We start from the raw sequence: 18,549 nt of genomic DNA on the forward strand, positions 1-18,549 counted from the left end.
CATAGAAAGAAGAGTTGGGGGCAGGGGAGTTAGAAGAGGTGGATGAAGACAGAGTTTGACTTTAACATAATGAGTTTGAGGTATGTAATACATCTAGTTAGGGTTACTTGGTAGAAATTAGCCCGTAGGCCTGGAGTTCACAAAGTACATCTGTTCTCTTAGTGTGATGCTGTTTATCAACATAAAACTAAAACAGCTGAGAATAAGTGTCTTGTCAAAGTCAGGAAGACAAATAGTAGAGCCAGGTATTATATTAAACATATTTAGTGGTGTCAAATACAAATGTGAAATTTAGAACCTTGTTTTTTCACCCTATTTTTCCTTATCCCTTTTTTGGTGAGCCTGTTGAAATGAACTGAATGTCTTTTTTTTTTTTAGAGTCCCAAGAGTGCCCTGAAAGAGAGGATTTATCTAGAGGAAAACCCAGAGAAAAGTGAAGTGACTCAGGACACTGTGAGTATGAAATCCACGACATGGCCGTGCTTTCTTTAGCTTTCCTTCTATAGAGACAGACACATCTGATATGTGTGGATTGGGGGTGGGGGTGCAGGTTGGGAGAGAAAAAGTTTAAAGTTACTAATAAAGATTTGATAAATGGAGAGCTACTCCATGGTGGTCGGTTGACATTATTAGGTGGTTTAATGTTATTTTGCTTATTGTAGTAAAATACACATAACATAAAATTTACCATTTTAATAAGTTTTAAGTGTACAGTTCATTGTCATTAAGTTGTATTGTCACTTTTATACAGCCATCACTGTATCTGTCTCTAGAACTTTTTCCTCTTCTCCAGCTCAAACTCAGTACCCATTCGACACTGCCTCCCCACTATCCTCAGCACTGGGCAACCACCATTTTCCTCTGAATTTGACTACTTTGGGGACTTTATATGAGAAGCATCATATGAGTTTGCCTTTTTGGGACTGGCTTATGTCACTTAGCATCATGTCCTCAAGGTTCACCCGTGTCATAGCATGTGTCAGAATTTCCTTCCTTTTTAAGGCTGAATAATAAGCCATTGTATGTATAGACCACATTTTGCTTATCCTCTCATCTGTCAGTGAACACTTGGGTTGTCTCCACCTTTTGGCTATTGTGAATAATGTCACTATGACCATGGAAATACAAATACCCGTTTAGGTTCTTTCTTTTAGTTCTTTTGGGTATTTATTCAGAAGTAGAATTGCTGGATTTTGCATATTCTTAGGTGAATACTTTTTAGCATCCTGATTTTGTTTTTTAATTAGATTTGTATCAAGTTTTATAGTAAAAGATTTAACAGCATAGTGTGACCCATCAATTATTAGCAACATAAGGACTATTGAAAAATCAGAGACACTGAAACAGCTATAAAATCTGAAGTTGTCTGACAACCACTCTAAACACATTTCTCTTGTTTTACCATATTTTAAAAAAATGACTACAGCCTTGGCGTTCAGAAAAACAAGCAGTAAGAAAGGCAGAGTGGAGTTCAGAAGGGGCAGATACAGAGATCGGCATCCCACCTAAGGAGGGGAGACAACAGCTACAGAGTATTTTGTTTATAACTGGGTCCATGTGCATAGCTTCGGCTAGGACTCCTATACACACGGCCCCCAAATCAGGATAGCCCTGCTCTCCTTGCTCAGCCCCACATCTTGCATGTTCAGCTGCTGTCAGGTTTGAGCCGAACTCATTCTTTCCCTAGATCCTCCCAAATTTGTATTTCTCTTCATACTGCATGGCCTTAGATTTTAGTATTTGTGATCTTCAACCATCCCATATTTTTTACATTATACATTAATGCCCTTACACTGCCTTTTTCATGCTAAATCCAACTTTGTAAGTGAGCTGACAAATGGATGAGCTATTATTTGCATGGGAGGGAGCTCTGCCAACCTACAATTTATGTTTGCAGTTTTGGTTCTTTGTTTCTATACAGAATGATTTTAATTTTGTGTGATTACTTGAAAATTTTGTTGCATTATGCCAGCGATTTTCAACCAGGAGTGATTTTGTCCCTCAGGAAACATTTGGCAGTGTATGGAAACATTTTTGATTGTCATGACTGGGAGATTGCTGCTGGCATGTAGTGGGTGGGTAGAGGCCCAGGATGCTGCTCAGCATCGTACAATGCACAGGACAGCCCCCACAACAAAGAATTATCCAGCCCCAAATGTCAACAGTGCCAGGGTTTGAAAAACCCTGTATTATGCACTTATGAAAATGAAAATGAAGCAACAGGGTTCAGGCATAGCTTTCAATTATGCGATGTTAATAGAAGTCTTTGTGTGCACCTCTCTCCTCACCTCGTCTTATTTCTCCTCTCATTTTTCCTTTGTCCTGTGGTCTTCATTCACTTTTCTTACTCTGTCTCTTTAGAATTGTAATTATTTACGTAAGCCAACTTTCTGCCTGTGACAAGGTTTATATGAAATGAATGGAGTACACACAGAGTGATTAGAATCAGATATCCAAGAGTGTAGTGAGCAAAAGGTGTTAATTATTTCCAGAGGAAATGTTTTTTGTTTTTTTTTTTTTCTCTCCAAGAAACAGTCGATACTGTTGTGGTTTTCTTTGCTAAAGTGATTCATTGCCTTGAAAATTTGAGAATCGCTTCTTTGAAAATAAAGCACTTAAAGAAAAGCAAAAAGGAATCAGTTTAGTGAACCATTTCTTTTTGATGATTTGGCTTCATTCTTTCTCTGATTTGACCAACAGATAATTTTTCTGTTCCTTTTCTCTAGGATATTCAGTCACTCATCGGGAGTCCCTCTCCCCGTATAGCACCTCATATTATTGGAGCAGAGGATGATGATTTCGGTACTGAACATGAACAGGTGATGACATTTTTTCCTAGAACACACATTATTAATTCTTCAACATGTTTGATTTTTTGTGAAAATGAATGCTTTTTGGAGATTGAAATTCTCCAAGATTTAAGGCCGTGTCTTAGAACCAAGATTAATTGTTTAATTGTTTGGATTTTTATTTTAACTTTGACCAGTAGAAATGACTTCGCTTTTAAAGGTGATAAGGAGTGCTTGATTTACACTTAAATACTTCATTTTGGGAGAGGGGGGTGTAATTGTAAATATATATTCTTTTGATTTAAAATTCCATTTGTTTATTGATGGTGTATAGGAATACGACTGGCTCAATTCCTGTCCTTGTTCCCCACGGTCTTGCTAATAAACTCATTCATTCTACAGGCTTTTTAAAATAACTTTTTGGGATTTTCTACATAGACAACCGTATTTATTTCCTTGTTTACTTATTTGTTTCCAATCTGTTTATCTTTTATTTCTTGTTCTTTATTGCGCTGGTTAGGACTTCCACTGTGAGATTGAATTGGAGTGGTGAGACAGGACATTCTTGCCTTATTTCTGACCTTGGAGAGAAAGATATTTAGTCTTTCATCATTAAGTAAGATGTTAGTGATAGGTATTTTGTAGGTACTTTTTATTAGGTTATGGAAGTTTACTTCTATTTCTGGTTGCTGAGAATTTTCATCATGAATGGCTGTTGAACTTTGTGGAGTGATTGAGATGATCATGTGGGTTTTTTGTTTTTATTTTAACTTGGTCTCTTAACATGGTAAATTACCTTGATTGATAATATCATGTTGAACCAGCTTTGCATTCCTGGGATAAACCACAGTTGGTCATCACGTATCTTCCTTTGTGTAAATTGTTGGATTCAATTTGCTATTACTTTGCTGATGATTTTTACATCGGTTTTTAAGGGGGATATTGGTTTGTCATTTTCTTTTTTTATACTGTCTTTGTTTTTGATATTTGGGTAATGCTGGCCCTTTTTTTTTTTTTAAGATTTCATTTATTTATTTAGAAAGAGAGAGAGCAGGGGGAGGGGCACAGGAAGAGGGAGAGAAAGCAGACTCCCCCTCCACCACACCCCCCGGGCACGGGGCCTGACGCTGGGCTCGATCCCACGACCCTGAGATCATGACTTGAGCTGAAATCAAGAGTCAGACACTTAACCAACTGAACCGCCCAGGTGCCCCTAATGCTGGCCTCTTAAAATGACTTTGAGAAATGTTCCCTCTTCTTATATTTTCTGAGAGAGATTGTGAAGAATTGGTACTATTTGTTTAGATTAACTTTCTTCTCTAATTTATTTAGAGATGTGAGAAATTAAATGGAAATTGTGATTCGAGGTTACTTTAGGTTTAACTAGTAGTTTCCTGTGCTTGGTGTAGTTAGGGCGCATAGAGTTCTTCTCAGAGTCATCTTGCTTAAAATTATACATCTCCATTTTCATACCACCATTTCTGCATTAGCTCAAAAGAAAAGAAAGACGTCTATTTTATTAATAGGCAGAACGCCTCCCATTTCGTTTTTAGAAGTGTTGTTAATGCTCTTTTTTGCATCCTGATACGTAGACATCTGAGCTCCTCAATCATCATTTTCTAAACTTGTGTTCTCCTAAGGTAGTCTTTCTTCCAACCTGTTTCTATGAGGTTATTAATTTTCAGGGGAAGAGATTCCATAAGCCTGTATGCTAATACATTCCAGTGGAATTTTTAAAATCTTGAACTTTTTTAGGGTAGGTCAAAGTGAAATTTGGATAGTTGTGTTTAACTGAGCTTACCTTGTATTTTGCACCTGTGTGGTGGAGTTCTTGATGTGTTGGTACTTCCTCTTCTAGATCAACGGGCAGTGCAGCTGTTTCCAGAGCATTGAACTGCTGAAATCTCGCCCTGCCCACCTGGCTGTTTTCTTACACCACGTTGTCTCACAGTTTGACCCTGCGACGCTGGTAACGTGTTTGACTATTCAGCCAGCTCAGAGTTCTTACACTGATTCCTACACCATAAAACCTTTCACTTCTGCAAGATGAGTTTCTAAACATACCAGGATAGATACGTAAGATAGTTAAAAAGAAATTATTTTTTTAAAAACTTGGTTGCACGGTAATGATGACATTGCTCATAGTGGCCTACTTGTTGGAAACTTTCCTCTTGGGGAAGATCTAGCAGATGACATTTTTCATGATTTCTCCCTTTTTCTCTCTTTTCCATTTCTTCCTCTGCTACAGCTTTGTTATCTCTATTCAGACCTGTATAAGCAGACCAATTCCAAGGAGACTCGTCGTGTCTTCCTTGAGTTTCATCAGTTCTTCCTGGATCGATCTGCAGTAAGTTACCAATTCATATTATATAATCTTTGCTGTAGTACGTTGAGTTATTGGACTCCTACTTCCAGGCTTCCTTCCCCTGTAGTTTTGGGCTTTATTATTTTGGACTTTCTGAAGTTTATAGTGTATCTCAGTTACTGATTACTCTTGACCATTACTTTTATCGTTTCTAAATGAGTTGTAGGCTATGAATTCTCACAGTAGGTGTTAGGGGGTACATATATATATTGGGGTTTATCTGTGTGCATAATTAAGAGAGTGCAAAAGAGAACACAAATGATATGCATACATATGTATTAGGATCCAAAGGATAGTACTTGCATAATGAACTCTGGTTGGCCTCTTTGAAGTTCAGAGGCACAAGTTTAACTTGTGGTAGGAAAGATGGTAGGACAGATCTTACATAAATGATAATAGTGTTTTATTTTACCAGTAGAAATCTTTATAAGGTTTTTAAACTAATGAGTGTTATTATTCTTAGCCTTTCCATAGGGTAAGTCACAACCCTTAATGCTTCCTGGGTAATCGTGCTGCTGCTCCCCGGGCCTTCCACGGTTTCACTGCTCTTTGATGACTGTTGCCCACTTTCCCTCTCCCGAAACCTCATCGCTTCATCTCCTGTCCTTTCTTAGTGGAGGACCTTGCAGTTTCTGTGAGAAATTTGAAGTATCTGCAGAAGAACTTCTACCACATATGTCCCCTACCTTCACCATCCTCTACGCTCTGGCCTTTGTCCTGAGGCCACAGAGAGCTTGCCTTCTTTTCTCCAAGACCTGCTCTTCCCTGTTCGCCTTGTATTTCCTTCTGCCTGCTGAGCAGTGGGATCCGGCCAGTTGTCATCCTTCCCTCCAGCATCACCAACTTTTTGTTTTCTGCTGAATGGTTCACATGAGCATGCAAACATTGTGAGTTTACTTAAAACAGACAGACACAGAAACATTTTGGCTCCACTCCTTCCTCCAGTTCTTGCCCCATTTTTGTTACACAGTTGCCTACACACTTCCACGTGGTGGGATACACTTACCTTCTCAGGGAGGCCATCCCTGACCAGCCTACCTGAGATTTTACCCCCTTCCCTTTCTGTCACCTTTCCTGTGTTATTTTTGTCCATAGAACTTTTATTTTATTTATTTGTTTTGTCTCTGTCCCTGCTCTTCTGGAGTGTACAGCTCCCCTGAGGGCAGATATTTTTGCTCTGTTTGTTTGTTGCTATTTCTCCAACACTGAATAGATCATGGTACAGACTATTGAGTGAATTCATTAGGGTTCTGCTAATACTGCCATTGTTTAAAATATTACATATTATACTTGTTAAGATAATTTACTTCCATGAAAAAATGAGAGTATATTGAAATATATTTGAATTTTATATTCCTTTCTTTAAAATTGAAGTACCGTTGACATTCGGTATCATATTAATTTCAGGTGTACAACATAGTAATTCAACAATTACGTACATTATATAATGCTCACCATGAAAAGTGTAGTTATCATCTGTCACTATACAAAGTTATTACAGTATAATTGACTGTATTTCCTGTGCTATACTTCTTATCCCCATGACTTGTTTTTCTTTTAAGCTTTTAATTCCAGTTCATTAATATATGGTATTATATTAGTTTCAAGTATACAGTATAGTGATTCAGCAATTCTGTATATCACCCAGTGTTCATCACCTGAAGTGCCCTCCTTAATCCCATCCCCATCTCCTATTTAACCCAACGCCCACCCCACTCCCTCTGGTAACCCTCAGTTTGTTCTCTTTAATTAAGAGTCTGTTTCTTGCTTTGTCTCTCTCTCTTTTTTTCCCTTTGCTTATTTGTTTTATGAGTGAAATCATATGGTATTTGTCTTTCTCTGACTGACTTAGCATTATACTCTCTAGCTTCATCCATGTCATTGTAAATGGCAAGATTTCATTCTTTTTTATGGCTGAATAACTTCCATTGTCTGTCTAGGCACCATCTTTTTTTTTTTTTTTTTAAGATTTTATTTATTCATTTGACAGAGAGAGACACAGTGAGAGCAGGAACACAAGCAGGGGGAGTGGGAGAGGGAGAAGCAGGCGTCCTGCCGAACAGGGAGCCTGATGTGGGGCTCGATCCCAGGACCCTGGGACCATGACCTGAGCCGAAGGCAGACGCTTAACGACTGAGCCACCCAGGCGCCCTCGGCACCATCTTCTTTATCCATTCATCAATCAGTGGACACTTGGGCTGCTTCCATATTTTGGCTATTTACATAATGCTGCTATAAAAATAGGGGTGCATGTATGCCTTTGAATGAGTGTTTTTGTATTCTTTGGGTAAATACCCAGTAGTGCGACTGCTGGATTGTAGGGTAGTTCTATTTTTAACTTTTTAAGGAACTTCCATACTGTTTTCCAGAGTGGCTGCTCAGTTTGCATTCCCACCAACAGTGCACGAGGGTTCCTTTTTCTTCACATCCTTGCCAACACCTTTTGTTTCTTGTGTTGTTGATTTTAGCCATTCTGACAGGTGTGAGGTGATATCTCATTGTGGTTTTGATTTGCATTTCCTTGATGGTAAGTGATGATGAGCTTCTTTTCATGTGTTTGTTGGCCATCTGTATGTCTTCTTTGGAGAAATGTCTGTTCATGTCTTCTACCCATTTTCAAATTAGATTATTTGTTTTTTGGGTGTTGAGTTTTTTAAGTTCTTTCATATTTTGGATACTAACTCTTTATCAGATATGTCATTTGCAAATATCTTCTCCCATTCCATAGGTTGCCTTTAAGTTTTGTCCTTTCCTTCGATGTGCAGAAGCTTTTTATTTTGTTGTAGTCCTAGTAGTTTATTTTTGCTTTTGTTTCCCTTGCCTCCAGAAACGTATCTAGAAAAAGGTTGCTACAGCCAATGTCAAAGAAGTTACTGCTTATGTTCTCTTACAGTATTTTCATGGCTTCAGGTCTCACATTTAGATCTTTAAAATGGTTTGAATTTTTGTGTTTGGTGTAAGAAAGCGGTCCAGTTTCATCCTTTTGCATGCTGCTATCTGGTTTTCTCAATACCATTTATTGAAGAGTCCTTTTCCCATTGGATATTCTTCCTGCTTTGTCAAAAATTGGTTGACCATATAGTTGTGGATTTATTTTTGGATTTTCTGTTCTGTTCCATTGATCTGTGTGTCTGTTTTTGTGTCGGTACCGTATTATTCTGATCACTACAGCTTTGTAATATAACTTGAAGTCCGGAATTGTGATGCCGCCAGCTTTGCCTTTCTTTTTCAAGATTGCTTTGGCTATTCAGGGTCTTTTGTGTTTCCATACAAATTTTAGGATTGGTTTGTTCTAGTTCTGTGAAATATGCTGTTGGTGTTTTGATTGGGATTGCGTTGAATGTGTACTTTGCTTTGGGTAATATAGACATTTTAACAATATTTGTTCTAATCTTTGAACGTGGAATGCCTTTCCATTTCTTTATATCATCTTCAGTTTCTTTTATTAGTTTTCAGAGTACAGGTCTTTCACCTCTTTGGTTAGGTTTATTCCTAGGTAGCTTATTATTTGTGGTGCAATTGTAAATGGAATTGTTTTCTTAATTTCTCTTTCTGCTGTTTCATTATTAGCGTATGGAAATGCAACACATTAAGTAGATGACTTAAGTAGGTATACGATACAAATACATTGATTTTGTGTCCTGAGACTTCACTGAATTCGTTATTAGTTCTAGCAGTTTTTGGTGGCGTCTTTGGGTTTTCTGTATGTAGTGTATCATGTCATCTGCAAATAGTGAAAGTTTTACTTCTTCCTTACCAATCTGGATGCCCTTATTTCTTTTTGTTGTCTGCTTGCTGTGGCTAGGACTGCAGTGCTATGTTGAATAGAAGTGGTGAGAGTGGACATCCTTGTCTTGTTCTCGACCTTAGGGGGAAAGCTCTCAGTTTTTCCCCATTGAGTCACATGTTAGCTGTGGGTTTTTCAAATATGGCCTCTATTACGTTGAGGTATGTTCCCTCTAGACCTACCTTGTGGAGGGTTTTTATCACGAATGGATGTTGTACTTTGTGACTTATTTATTTTGTAATTGCACGTTTGTACCTCTTAATCCCCACCACGCATTTCACATATCTTCCGCCCCATTTAACCCTCTAGCAGCCATCAGTCTACTCTGTATTGATGAATCCATTTTTGTTCTTTTTTTTGTTTGCGCATTGCTTCATTGCTTTTAGTTTTTAGATTCCACATATAAGTGAAATCATATGGTATTTGTCTTCTCTGGCTGGACCATTTTCCTTAGCGTAATACCCACTTGGTCCATCCATGTTGTTGTGAATGGCTAGATGTCATTGTTTTTTATGGCCGAGTAATATTCCATTATGTGTATCTACCACATCTTCTTTATATTCATTCATCTATCGATGGACACTTAGGTTGCTTCTGTATCTTGGCTATTGTAAATAATGCTGCAATAAACATAGGGGTGCAGATATCTTTTAGAATTAGTGTTTTCATTTACTCAGATAAATCCCCAGGAGTTAATTTCACATTTCTTAAGAGCTCTAAGCTAAGTCAGATCTTTATTTTGCTGCTCATGATCTGTATTAAATTTATCAACATTAAAGTGTAAGAACCCTGATAGATTTATTTGCTAATTATTCTTTTATACCACAGGTGATATTTATTTCCTATAAATACAGAAACGAGCATATAAATCCTTTTTTGCATTTGTGCTAGCAATACTTCTAGGACACTTGATTTGAGCTACTGTGTGGCAACATCAGTTAAAGAGAAAGCTTTGACATCTATTTCACTGTTCTTCAGACAAATATTAGAGATTTCATAATTTTCAGCAATGACTTATTTTCTAATATAAAGCTTTAGATCTAATAAGAATTGTTTAAATTCTGGAAGTAGATGACTTAAGTAGGTATACAATACAAAGTAGGCACAAAAAGGTTAAGATTATTTCTCTAGATGCAAAATTAGTTTTTTCTCTAAGTGATTTCCCAGATTGATGAGAAAGAAAACACAGCTATGTGGTAATGGGACCAGAAACTACAGTTATTATGGGGAAAATCCTAGCTAAGTAGAAGTTAATTATGACTCAGTTACCTTAGTTGGCTCAACAGTAAAAACTACAGATGGTTATTGGTAATTTAATATTCCAAAGCCTCAACATTGACATCCAGTACCTCCTCATTGGGGTGTGAATGTTATGAGGGTTAACTTTACGTAGGAAATTACTGGCAATATGTGGTCAGTAGTCTCAAATGCAGCAAAAAAAAAAGTCATGGTTATAGATGACCAAGGTTTTCATAAAACATACACACAGTTTAGGTTTTAGCTGTATTGATTCAAATGATGTATAACTGAGTATATTAACCAGTGACTATAGATATTTCCCGTATAGCATGATCCTTGGGGAAAGGGCTTATTTTCAAGTTTAAACAGTGGGACCTTCCAGAGCTGTGACATTTGGATGGGATAAGTGAGTTTATACCTGAATGTGATTGTAAAAATAGCTATCCAAGTTGCATCTCTTCACTTTATACAAGTACTTATATATACATCTTGGAAAGTCCTTAGTGGTGTTTGACTTTTTGTTTGCGTTTTTGTTTCAGCACCTGAAAGTTTCTGTGCCTGATGAAATATCAGTAGATCTAGGTAAGTGTGGAGCGTCAGGATCCTGGAGAATTACATCTCTGTTGAGTTGTAGCTCAGCTCATCTCTAAACGTTTTATCGGTCATGTGACCAGTAGGGCGTCTGAATCACAACAGAAAGAGAATCTGTAATACATTTAAAGGATAGTATATGAAATCTGCATTATGAGGTAAAATACATAAAATGCATTGAAGACCTTCTCTTTGTCCTACTTCAAGTTCGCACCAAATGGCATCAATATGTTGCCAGTTGTAATGCACAGAATATACCTTTAAATCACATAACTCCTTGCCTTTTCTTTATGCAGAAAAAAGAAGACCTGAGCTTATACCCGAGGATTTGCACCGCCACTATATCCAAACTATGCAGGAAAGAGTCCACCCAGAAGTCCAGAGGCACTTGGAAGATTTTCGGTAAGCTTGGTGGGTGATATAAGCTGATATGGTCATTCTGAATTAACCTTTTTTTGGGTAGGAAAAGGTTACACGCCTAGCATGTAGTCTTTATCACTGTGATTAAAACATAAATGGACACCTGGAGTCAAAGAGTTGGTGTGGTGCTGAGTCCCTACTCCCCATTCCATAGGCTTTCAGGATTTGAGCTCACTGCTCTGCTAGGCTAAGTGTGCTCCCTCAGGATGCGTGTTCTGTTGAGTGATCGCCTCTAGAATTCTTTTTCTCTGGTGTCCTAGGTGACAGGGGCCCCAAAATAGAAAACTGTGACATTTTGCCCTTGCTAGCTATGGAAACTCTGATGAAGCATCTCCAGAGAGAGATCGTTCTTCTCTAGGCTACCTTAGGAAGTTTGTTCTGTTCCCTTTAGGCAGAAGCGTAGCATGGGGCTGACCTTGGCTGAAAGTGAACTTACTAAACTCGACGCAGAGCGAGACAAGGACCGGGTAACTTTGGAGAAGGAACGGGCATGTGCGGAACAGATCGTTGCCAAAATTGAAGAAGTGTTGTAAGTAACAGAAGTATATGTGGACATGCCCTCTCTCCTGAGATGCTCATTATGCTTAAACCACACTTTGAGCAAATTTAGAAGGGGTGTCAGATTGTGTATGTGGAGCTATGTATGGGGGTTTTAATGTTTTAATTTTTAATTTTTGCTGATGTTTTAGAAAAGTTCTTGTTTTTCTTTTTCTGTGTATTGTTGGTAAAATGAGTAACTATAAAATTTCTAACTGATCAGAAACAGGTTGAGCACTTTCAGTGGTTTCAGTTCATAGGCTTTGAAACTATTTCAGGCCAGAGAACATTGACAGTTGATGACATGAATGAGAAAAGCCTGTGGTCCCTTGGGTGGTTTGAGTTCTGGTATTTTATGCCAGGTGACAGAGATTGAGGGTGGCCTAAAGCATCCGGTGCTATTCTTTTGCTTCGGGTATCTAATAGCAACTTATTTAATTTTGAAATATTTTTATTTTTAGGATGACTGCTCAGGCTGTAGAAGAAGATAAGAGGTAATGTAACTGGGTTTTTTTCCCCCCTAGAATTTTATGGAAAAAAAAACAAACAATCTTTTCTCCTGTTGGTCCGAAATTAGGATTTCTTTCTTTTAACTTCAGAATTCAGACTATCTCCCTCTGGTGGCCTCGATTTTATTTGACTAATATTCTAGTGTCTTGAGTAGAATCCTTTTGTATTTGCAATGAACAGATACCTCCTTAGTTTTTACTTGATGAATGAATTCTAAGGATTCCAGCATTGGGGTTTTTAAAGCCATTCGATAGCTTTATTCTGTCCACCCTCCCTTCTCAGAATTCTTATTTGACTTCATGCTTTTCCTCTAGTTCAACAATGCAGTATGTTATCCTTATGTACATGAAGCACTTGGGGGTAAAAGTGAAAGAACCTCGAAATTTGGAGCACAAGCGGGGTCGGATTGGATTCCTTCCAAAAATCAAGGTGAGACTGGATAATAATGTGTTCAGGTCTCTGTGCTTCTTGACACGGGCTACGGTGCTTTCCTTCTTAGTCCTTACTGTTTCTGCGGGCTAGCGCTAGGCATGCTGATAGGTGTGCGATATGGCCCCTGTTCTCAAGAAACTCAGAAATCTAGCGGGAAATTCAGGCAGGTGAAGTAATGGTGAGACAGTGTGAAGAACGCAGATGGCACTTTATACAGAGTGCCGTCCTAACCCTGTCATGGCCTTCGCCTCTCCTTGTATGGCACCTGTCACAGTTTGTCATTACAGATGTATCCCTTTACTTTTTGTGAGGCTGTGGAGCTCTGTGAGGGCAAGGGCCCCTTTAATCGTGTCCCCAGCTTTTAGCACAATGCCCTCACACATTAAGAGCTTATTAAGTACTCATTCAACGGATGAATGAACTGCTTGGAACAAGCTCTCAGTAGATGTGTTATAAAACTACCTCTTGGTTTTCCAAAATTGCCAGCTCTAGAGGGGTTGAAAAGACATCTTGAGTTTGATGTGTATGTGGTACCACGTGCCGGCCTCTACCAAGCGCTGTGTGTGAGTGTCCTTCACTCCCGTTTAACCGGTTCTTCCAGCTGCCCATTAGAATTGCATTTGTGTGTTTGAAAGCCACAAAAGAAATCTACTCTGTTATGTATCTTTTACCTCTCTGATTGCCCCTCAACTCTAGCAGAGTATGAAGAAAGATCGAGAAGGCGAAGAAAAAGGGAAGCGCAGAGGATTCCCCAGCATCCTGGGACCCCCAAGGAGACCAAGCCGTCATGACAACAGTGCAAGTATGTTAGGTTGGAAAAGCGGCGTTCTCACCAGCCCCTGCTGTCTTCCCTTCGGAGGCTCAGTTAGCTAGAATGAATTGCTGGAGAAAGGTGTTCTTGAAATGATCCCACTGAGCTTCCAGTGTGCCTTGTTTGCATTCAAGGTTATTTCTGAACTAACTACCCCCATGTGGGCTCTATAATTATCTTAAACATCTTCTTGAATGGCAGCATCCTAGCAGTTGTCCATAACATAATTGACTTACCTAATCTGATTTTGTTTGCACTCAACTTCTATTTGTTAAATTAAAAAAACAAAACGTGTACGGATTTCTCCACCATTCTTTATTTCATCTTTCTATATACATATTACTCGCTCTCCATACTTCTGCAATTTCTCGGCCTCTCCATTGTGCTTTATTTCCTGACCTCCCTCCACCATCAGGCCTAATGGAGAGCGATCAGCCCACTGATCTGGGGAGAATTAGGGAGGGTGGTACCTCAGGGAGGGACGTCAGGTCACATTGTGGTCTTCGACTGGGCAGGACCACATTTGAAAATACTGGCCAGGTTGGAGTGAGGGTGGTATCGTGGTACAGTGACATGGATGTTCTGCACCATGAGGAATTCTCAGTTGGATACCGGTAGTGCCCCTTGTTAAGAAACATTGAGAAGATGAAGGAAATTCTTAGAGAAGAGGTTGAGGAGAATGGAGTATCTCACAGATTCTGACCATGAGTTCCAAGGCATGTAGAAGAAGGATTTAGGAATGAGGGAAGGAAGAATTTTAGGATGAGGGATGTCCAGAGCCGCATGAGGGTGTGCGGCAATGTGGGCAATGACGACGTGAGTGTGTTTCACCTCTTGTGGTTCCCAACGTGAACAGGGCTAGTGAGCAGGCTGCGAGCAATCTCCGTAGCCTCCGAGGCACGTTGTGCTGATGAATCTGCAGGTCTTGGGGAGGGGGCTGGGGGGCTTGCCACGAGCTCACAGAGCTAACAGGCTTCATCCTCACTCTTACAAGTGGGTGCAGTTCTGTGTGTCTCTGCCTCCCAGCATTCCCACCCCCACCATTGCTCTCATCTCCTGTCTCTCCCCATCATCTTCCGCCTTCTCCTCTCTTCTCTCCAGCGCTCCTCCACCTCCCCCTGCCTGCCTCTCTTTCTTTCCCTCCCTCTCTCTTCCTCTTCCCTTTCTTTTCTTTCCATCCTTTCTTTTGCTCTCTCTCTTTCTCTCTCCTTCCTTTCTTCCATTTCTTCCTACCTATCCCTCGCTCTGCAATAATCCATATTTTCCTAGGGCCCACCACGTTCCAGACTTTTTTTTAGATCCTTTATATCATCTTTTTTTTTTCTTTTTAAGCTTTTTTGCAACACAAATTGTTAACCCTTGCTTTCTGTTCAGTTGGCAGAGCCATGGAGCTGCAGAAACAGCGCCACCCAAAGCACTTATCCACACCCTCTTCTGTAAGTCCTGAGCCTCAGGACCCTGCTAAGTTGCGCCAGAGTGGGCTAGCAGGTGAAGGAACAGATGTCGGATACCTGCCAGCCAATTCCACGTCCTCTGTGGCGTCCGGGGCCACTCCTTCCCAGGAAGGAGGGAAAGAGAATGATACAGGTGAGCTAATGTTGTAGTGCAACTTAACTAAGTATCAAGATTTTACAACAATCACACTAAGTAACAAACAAAGTGACATATTATTCTAATCAAAAATCCCAATTTAATTTAACATTTTAATGTTCTATAACCAGTGATAAATCCATGCTGAATGATAATTTTGAGTTTTCCTCTGCTCAGAAATATTGACTGAGCTCTCTGTCATGCATTAGCTTTGTATCAGATGTTAGCACACGATAATTATACGGAGATTCTTGCCTTGCACAGCTAAGTCTCATGGGGAGATAGTCACATAAATAAAAATTCAAATTGTGCCAGATCCAGTAATGGAAGAGAAAAGGAGTGTTGAGGACTTAGTCAGTAGTTAGAGGCAGATGTGGGGGGGGTCTGAAAAGACTTCTTAAAAAATCTGAGTTACTAGAGTTTTTTTTTTTTTCTAATACTTAGGGAAGCCCATTGAGAGGAAGAGGTTGAAGACGCAGGTGATAAACTGTATAGAACTAATAGGACAAAGTTTTGAGAAGGAGAGCAGAGATGAGAGGCAGAGAGTGCGTGTTAAGGGCAAGGTTATTAGCAGAGAGAGAAGGCTTAGTGAGAAGGGCAAGGGGACTTGAAGAGTAGAGAAAGATGTAAGTAATTATAGATCATTGAGAGAAGAGCTTCTTACCATATTTCCTCACACTTGTTTTAATGGGTTTCTTAAGCAAGTGAGCTGGGAGAATCAGTGATTTTATTTGGAGAAGGGAATGCCTGTCTGTATTAGTGATTTTGGAAGCAGTCCAATTTCTGGTATGACACGGTCAAGGATAAAGCTGTGGGAGTGGTCACTGAAGTGGCCCAGGGAAAGTCACTAAAGATAAAGAAAGTAAGGAACCAAGAAGCCAGGAGTTGGAATACCTTAACATCCCCGAGTTTTGAGGTCACCTCATGTGATACTAGCAGGAAGAGGAGAACTATGAGCCAGCAGCCGAAGGTTCAGTATTACTAGATGATTGTCACGAGGTGGGGGAGAGCATGTGATAATACCTAGAAGTGAGAGCCTCAGTGCAGCAAGGGATTTTTATAAGAAGGCAAGATATGGTCTAAAAGTAGTATTGAGGAACAAGGGTATCTATCCCATCTCCACCCTGAAGTACACAGTGTATGTTGGAAACATCCGTCTCTTTTTGAGAGGGCTGTAGCAGAACGGGGTGGGGGGGGGCGTGGATTTAAGACAAAGAAGGAGGGTGATAGTTATAGAAAAATCTGGAGGTTTTGTCTTATATGGAATTCTGAAGATGTTGGGTTGAGTACATGCATGAATTCATGGCTCCCAGCTCTCATTGAACTTAAAAACATGGCAGATAAGTAACCAATAGCAACTAAATAAAAAACACGAAGAAAAAGGAAGTAGAGGAAGAGATGTTATCAATAAGCAAGAGATTTCAACAAATTTGGGGGAGATTAAAAGTGGACAAGCATGGTTGGAAGGATAGAACAACACAGAGGAAGCCGGAGTCCGTAACTTGTTAGAGGCAGTCCGGTCCCGGAGTCCCGTCCCTGGTGGAGGCCAATTGGCCCATTAGAACCCTGGAGAGACTTTGGGCTCTGAGTTGGCATGTCTTATGGAGTGCATGAGTAAGAAGTAAAGCTGGAAATAATTAATTGAAGGTCTGTAATCAAAACAATGATGTCAGCAGTTCCTGATCCTTGCATGGTAGAATATGAGCCGTCCGTCATTTCTGTACCTGAAGAAGATGAGTGTGCTCTCTTTTAGAGAAGTTGAGTGAATTGTGTAGGGAAAGGTAAGTCCTCTGTGGTATCAGTGCCCTGGAGTTCTAACATTTGGGGGCCTGAAGCCTGACAGTAAACATGTCAAGCTCTCACCCTGCCCAGAGAGCTCCCAACTGAAATGGACCTACTTCATATAGCTGCAAAGAGAAAGCTGGAGCAGCTACCCAGTCTTGCATACGCAGATATGAATAGTATTACTCACTCTTGGCAAAATTTGCTTGCTGGAATCAAGACCGAAGATGATACATAATGCCAGACTTACCAGTGACATACAAAAGAGAATAAAAATAAACAGAAAAACTGCCCCTAGCAGAAAACAGTAACTTAGGTAAAAGACAAGAACTTAGAAAAAAATACCTCTAAATTAGATAGTATACTTGGGGAAATTTTAAAAATTATTGTATCTATAAAACAAGAATAATAATGCTATGAATAAAAGAGCTTTCAGAAACCAAAAAGAAATGATTTAATATAACTGTTACATACAGTACAATAACTACTGTATTTGTTATCAACTGCTTTCTGACAAACTACCTCAAAACTTCATAGTTTAACACAAAAAACACTTAGTATGTCATGTTTTTGGAGGGTGAGGAACATGAGAGCAGCTTAGCTGGGCAATTCTCTCTCTCCTGTGGTTGCGGTCAAGGTGTCAGTCAGTCATCCGAAAGCTTAGCTAGGGCCAGAGATGTGCTTCTGCGTTCACGCAGGTAGCTGGTAGCAGAGGGGCTTAGCTCCTTGCAGGAGGCCTTGGCTCCTCACTGTATGGGCTTCTCCATAGAACTACTTGAATGTTCCATGACGTGGTAGCCAACTTCCCCCAAAGTGATCCAAAAGAGAGAGTAAGAAAGGAGCCCCCATATCTTTAATGACTTAGTCTCTGTGGGTGCACATTGTTATGTCAGCAAGTTAGAAGCCAGCCCCTAAATCTAGCTCACACTCAAGCAGGGAGGAATTAGGCTCCACCCCTGAAGGGAGAGAGGAGTAGCAAAGAATTTGTGCACATATTTTCAAACCACCACAGCTGCCAAGAGTTTAAAAAAAAAAAAGGTCCCTAAAAATAAAGTCAAGGAAATATTTGAGAACATATATCAGAAATGTCGAGAGATAGAAATCGGAGAGACAAGAATTATGTAGCGAGCCACTTGAGAGGTCCGACGTCTGTCTCTTTGACGAAACATCAGTAGAGGAAATGGAGGAGAGGCAGTTGGAGAAATGATAGAAGAAACCATCTCAGAGGGAAGACGACTTGTCTTCAGACAGAAAGAGTTGACTGGGAACCACCTACGATGAATAATAACAATAGTAATAACAATAATAAAAACAAGAGCCATACCTAGAATGTCTCTGGAAATTTCCATGCACCAAAAGAGAGCCCCGAAAGCTTTGAAGGGAAGGAAAATGGAAATTATGCTGCCTCACATTTCTCGTTATCACACCAGGGGCTAGAATACAAGGGAGCCAGGCCTTGCAACTTACTGAAAGAAAATTATCGAACTTAGAATTCTGTGTCCATCCAAATTTCCCATCAGAAATGAAGGAAGATACAAAGACATTTTCAGATATGCCAGGATTCAAATGTTAACTGAAATTTGCCCTTTCCTTGAACATGATTTGTAGATACACACTCAAGCAAAATGAGAGAAAAATGAAGGAAGAAAATGTTGTGGGGTCCAGGAAATAGTGGAAACATCCCAGGGAAGTGGTG

The 18,549-nt window shown here is 39.7% G+C and overlaps 1 protein-coding gene across 6 annotated transcripts in view; it reads left to right on the forward strand.

Annotated features, from left to right (window-relative positions):
• ARHGEF12 (Rho guanine nucleotide exchange factor 12) overlaps positions 1 to 18,549 on the forward strand; it is a 144,226-nt gene that overhangs the window by 96,531 nt on the left and 29,146 nt on the right. For 4 of the 6 annotated variants that reach the window (XM_027581584.2, XM_027581580.2, XM_027581582.2 and 1 more), the window contains 11 exons: positions 379 to 453; positions 2,727 to 2,819; positions 4,648 to 4,758; positions 5,038 to 5,136; positions 10,720 to 10,762; positions 11,068 to 11,173; positions 11,583 to 11,720; positions 12,190 to 12,222; positions 12,553 to 12,667; positions 13,367 to 13,472; positions 14,856 to 15,068. In XM_027581584.2, the coding sequence (XP_027437385.1) occupies positions 379 to 453; positions 2,727 to 2,819; positions 4,648 to 4,758; positions 5,038 to 5,136; positions 10,720 to 10,762; positions 11,068 to 11,173; positions 11,583 to 11,720; positions 12,190 to 12,222; positions 12,553 to 12,667; positions 13,367 to 13,472; positions 14,856 to 15,068 (1,132 nt within the window). The remainder of the gene's footprint in view (positions 1 to 378; positions 454 to 2,726; positions 2,820 to 4,647; positions 4,759 to 5,037; positions 5,137 to 10,719; positions 10,763 to 11,067; positions 11,174 to 11,582; positions 11,721 to 12,189; positions 12,223 to 12,552; positions 12,668 to 13,366; positions 13,473 to 14,855; positions 15,069 to 18,549) is intronic. The other 2 variants (XM_027581581.2, XM_027581583.2) reach the window with 1 other exon arrangement.

The sequence above is a fragment of the Zalophus californianus genome, chromosome 11 (genome assembly GCF_009762305.2).
Source record: "Zalophus californianus isolate mZalCal1 chromosome 11, mZalCal1.pri.v2, whole genome shotgun sequence".
NCBI classification, from domain to species: Eukaryota; Metazoa; Chordata; class Mammalia; order Carnivora; family Otariidae; genus Zalophus; species Zalophus californianus.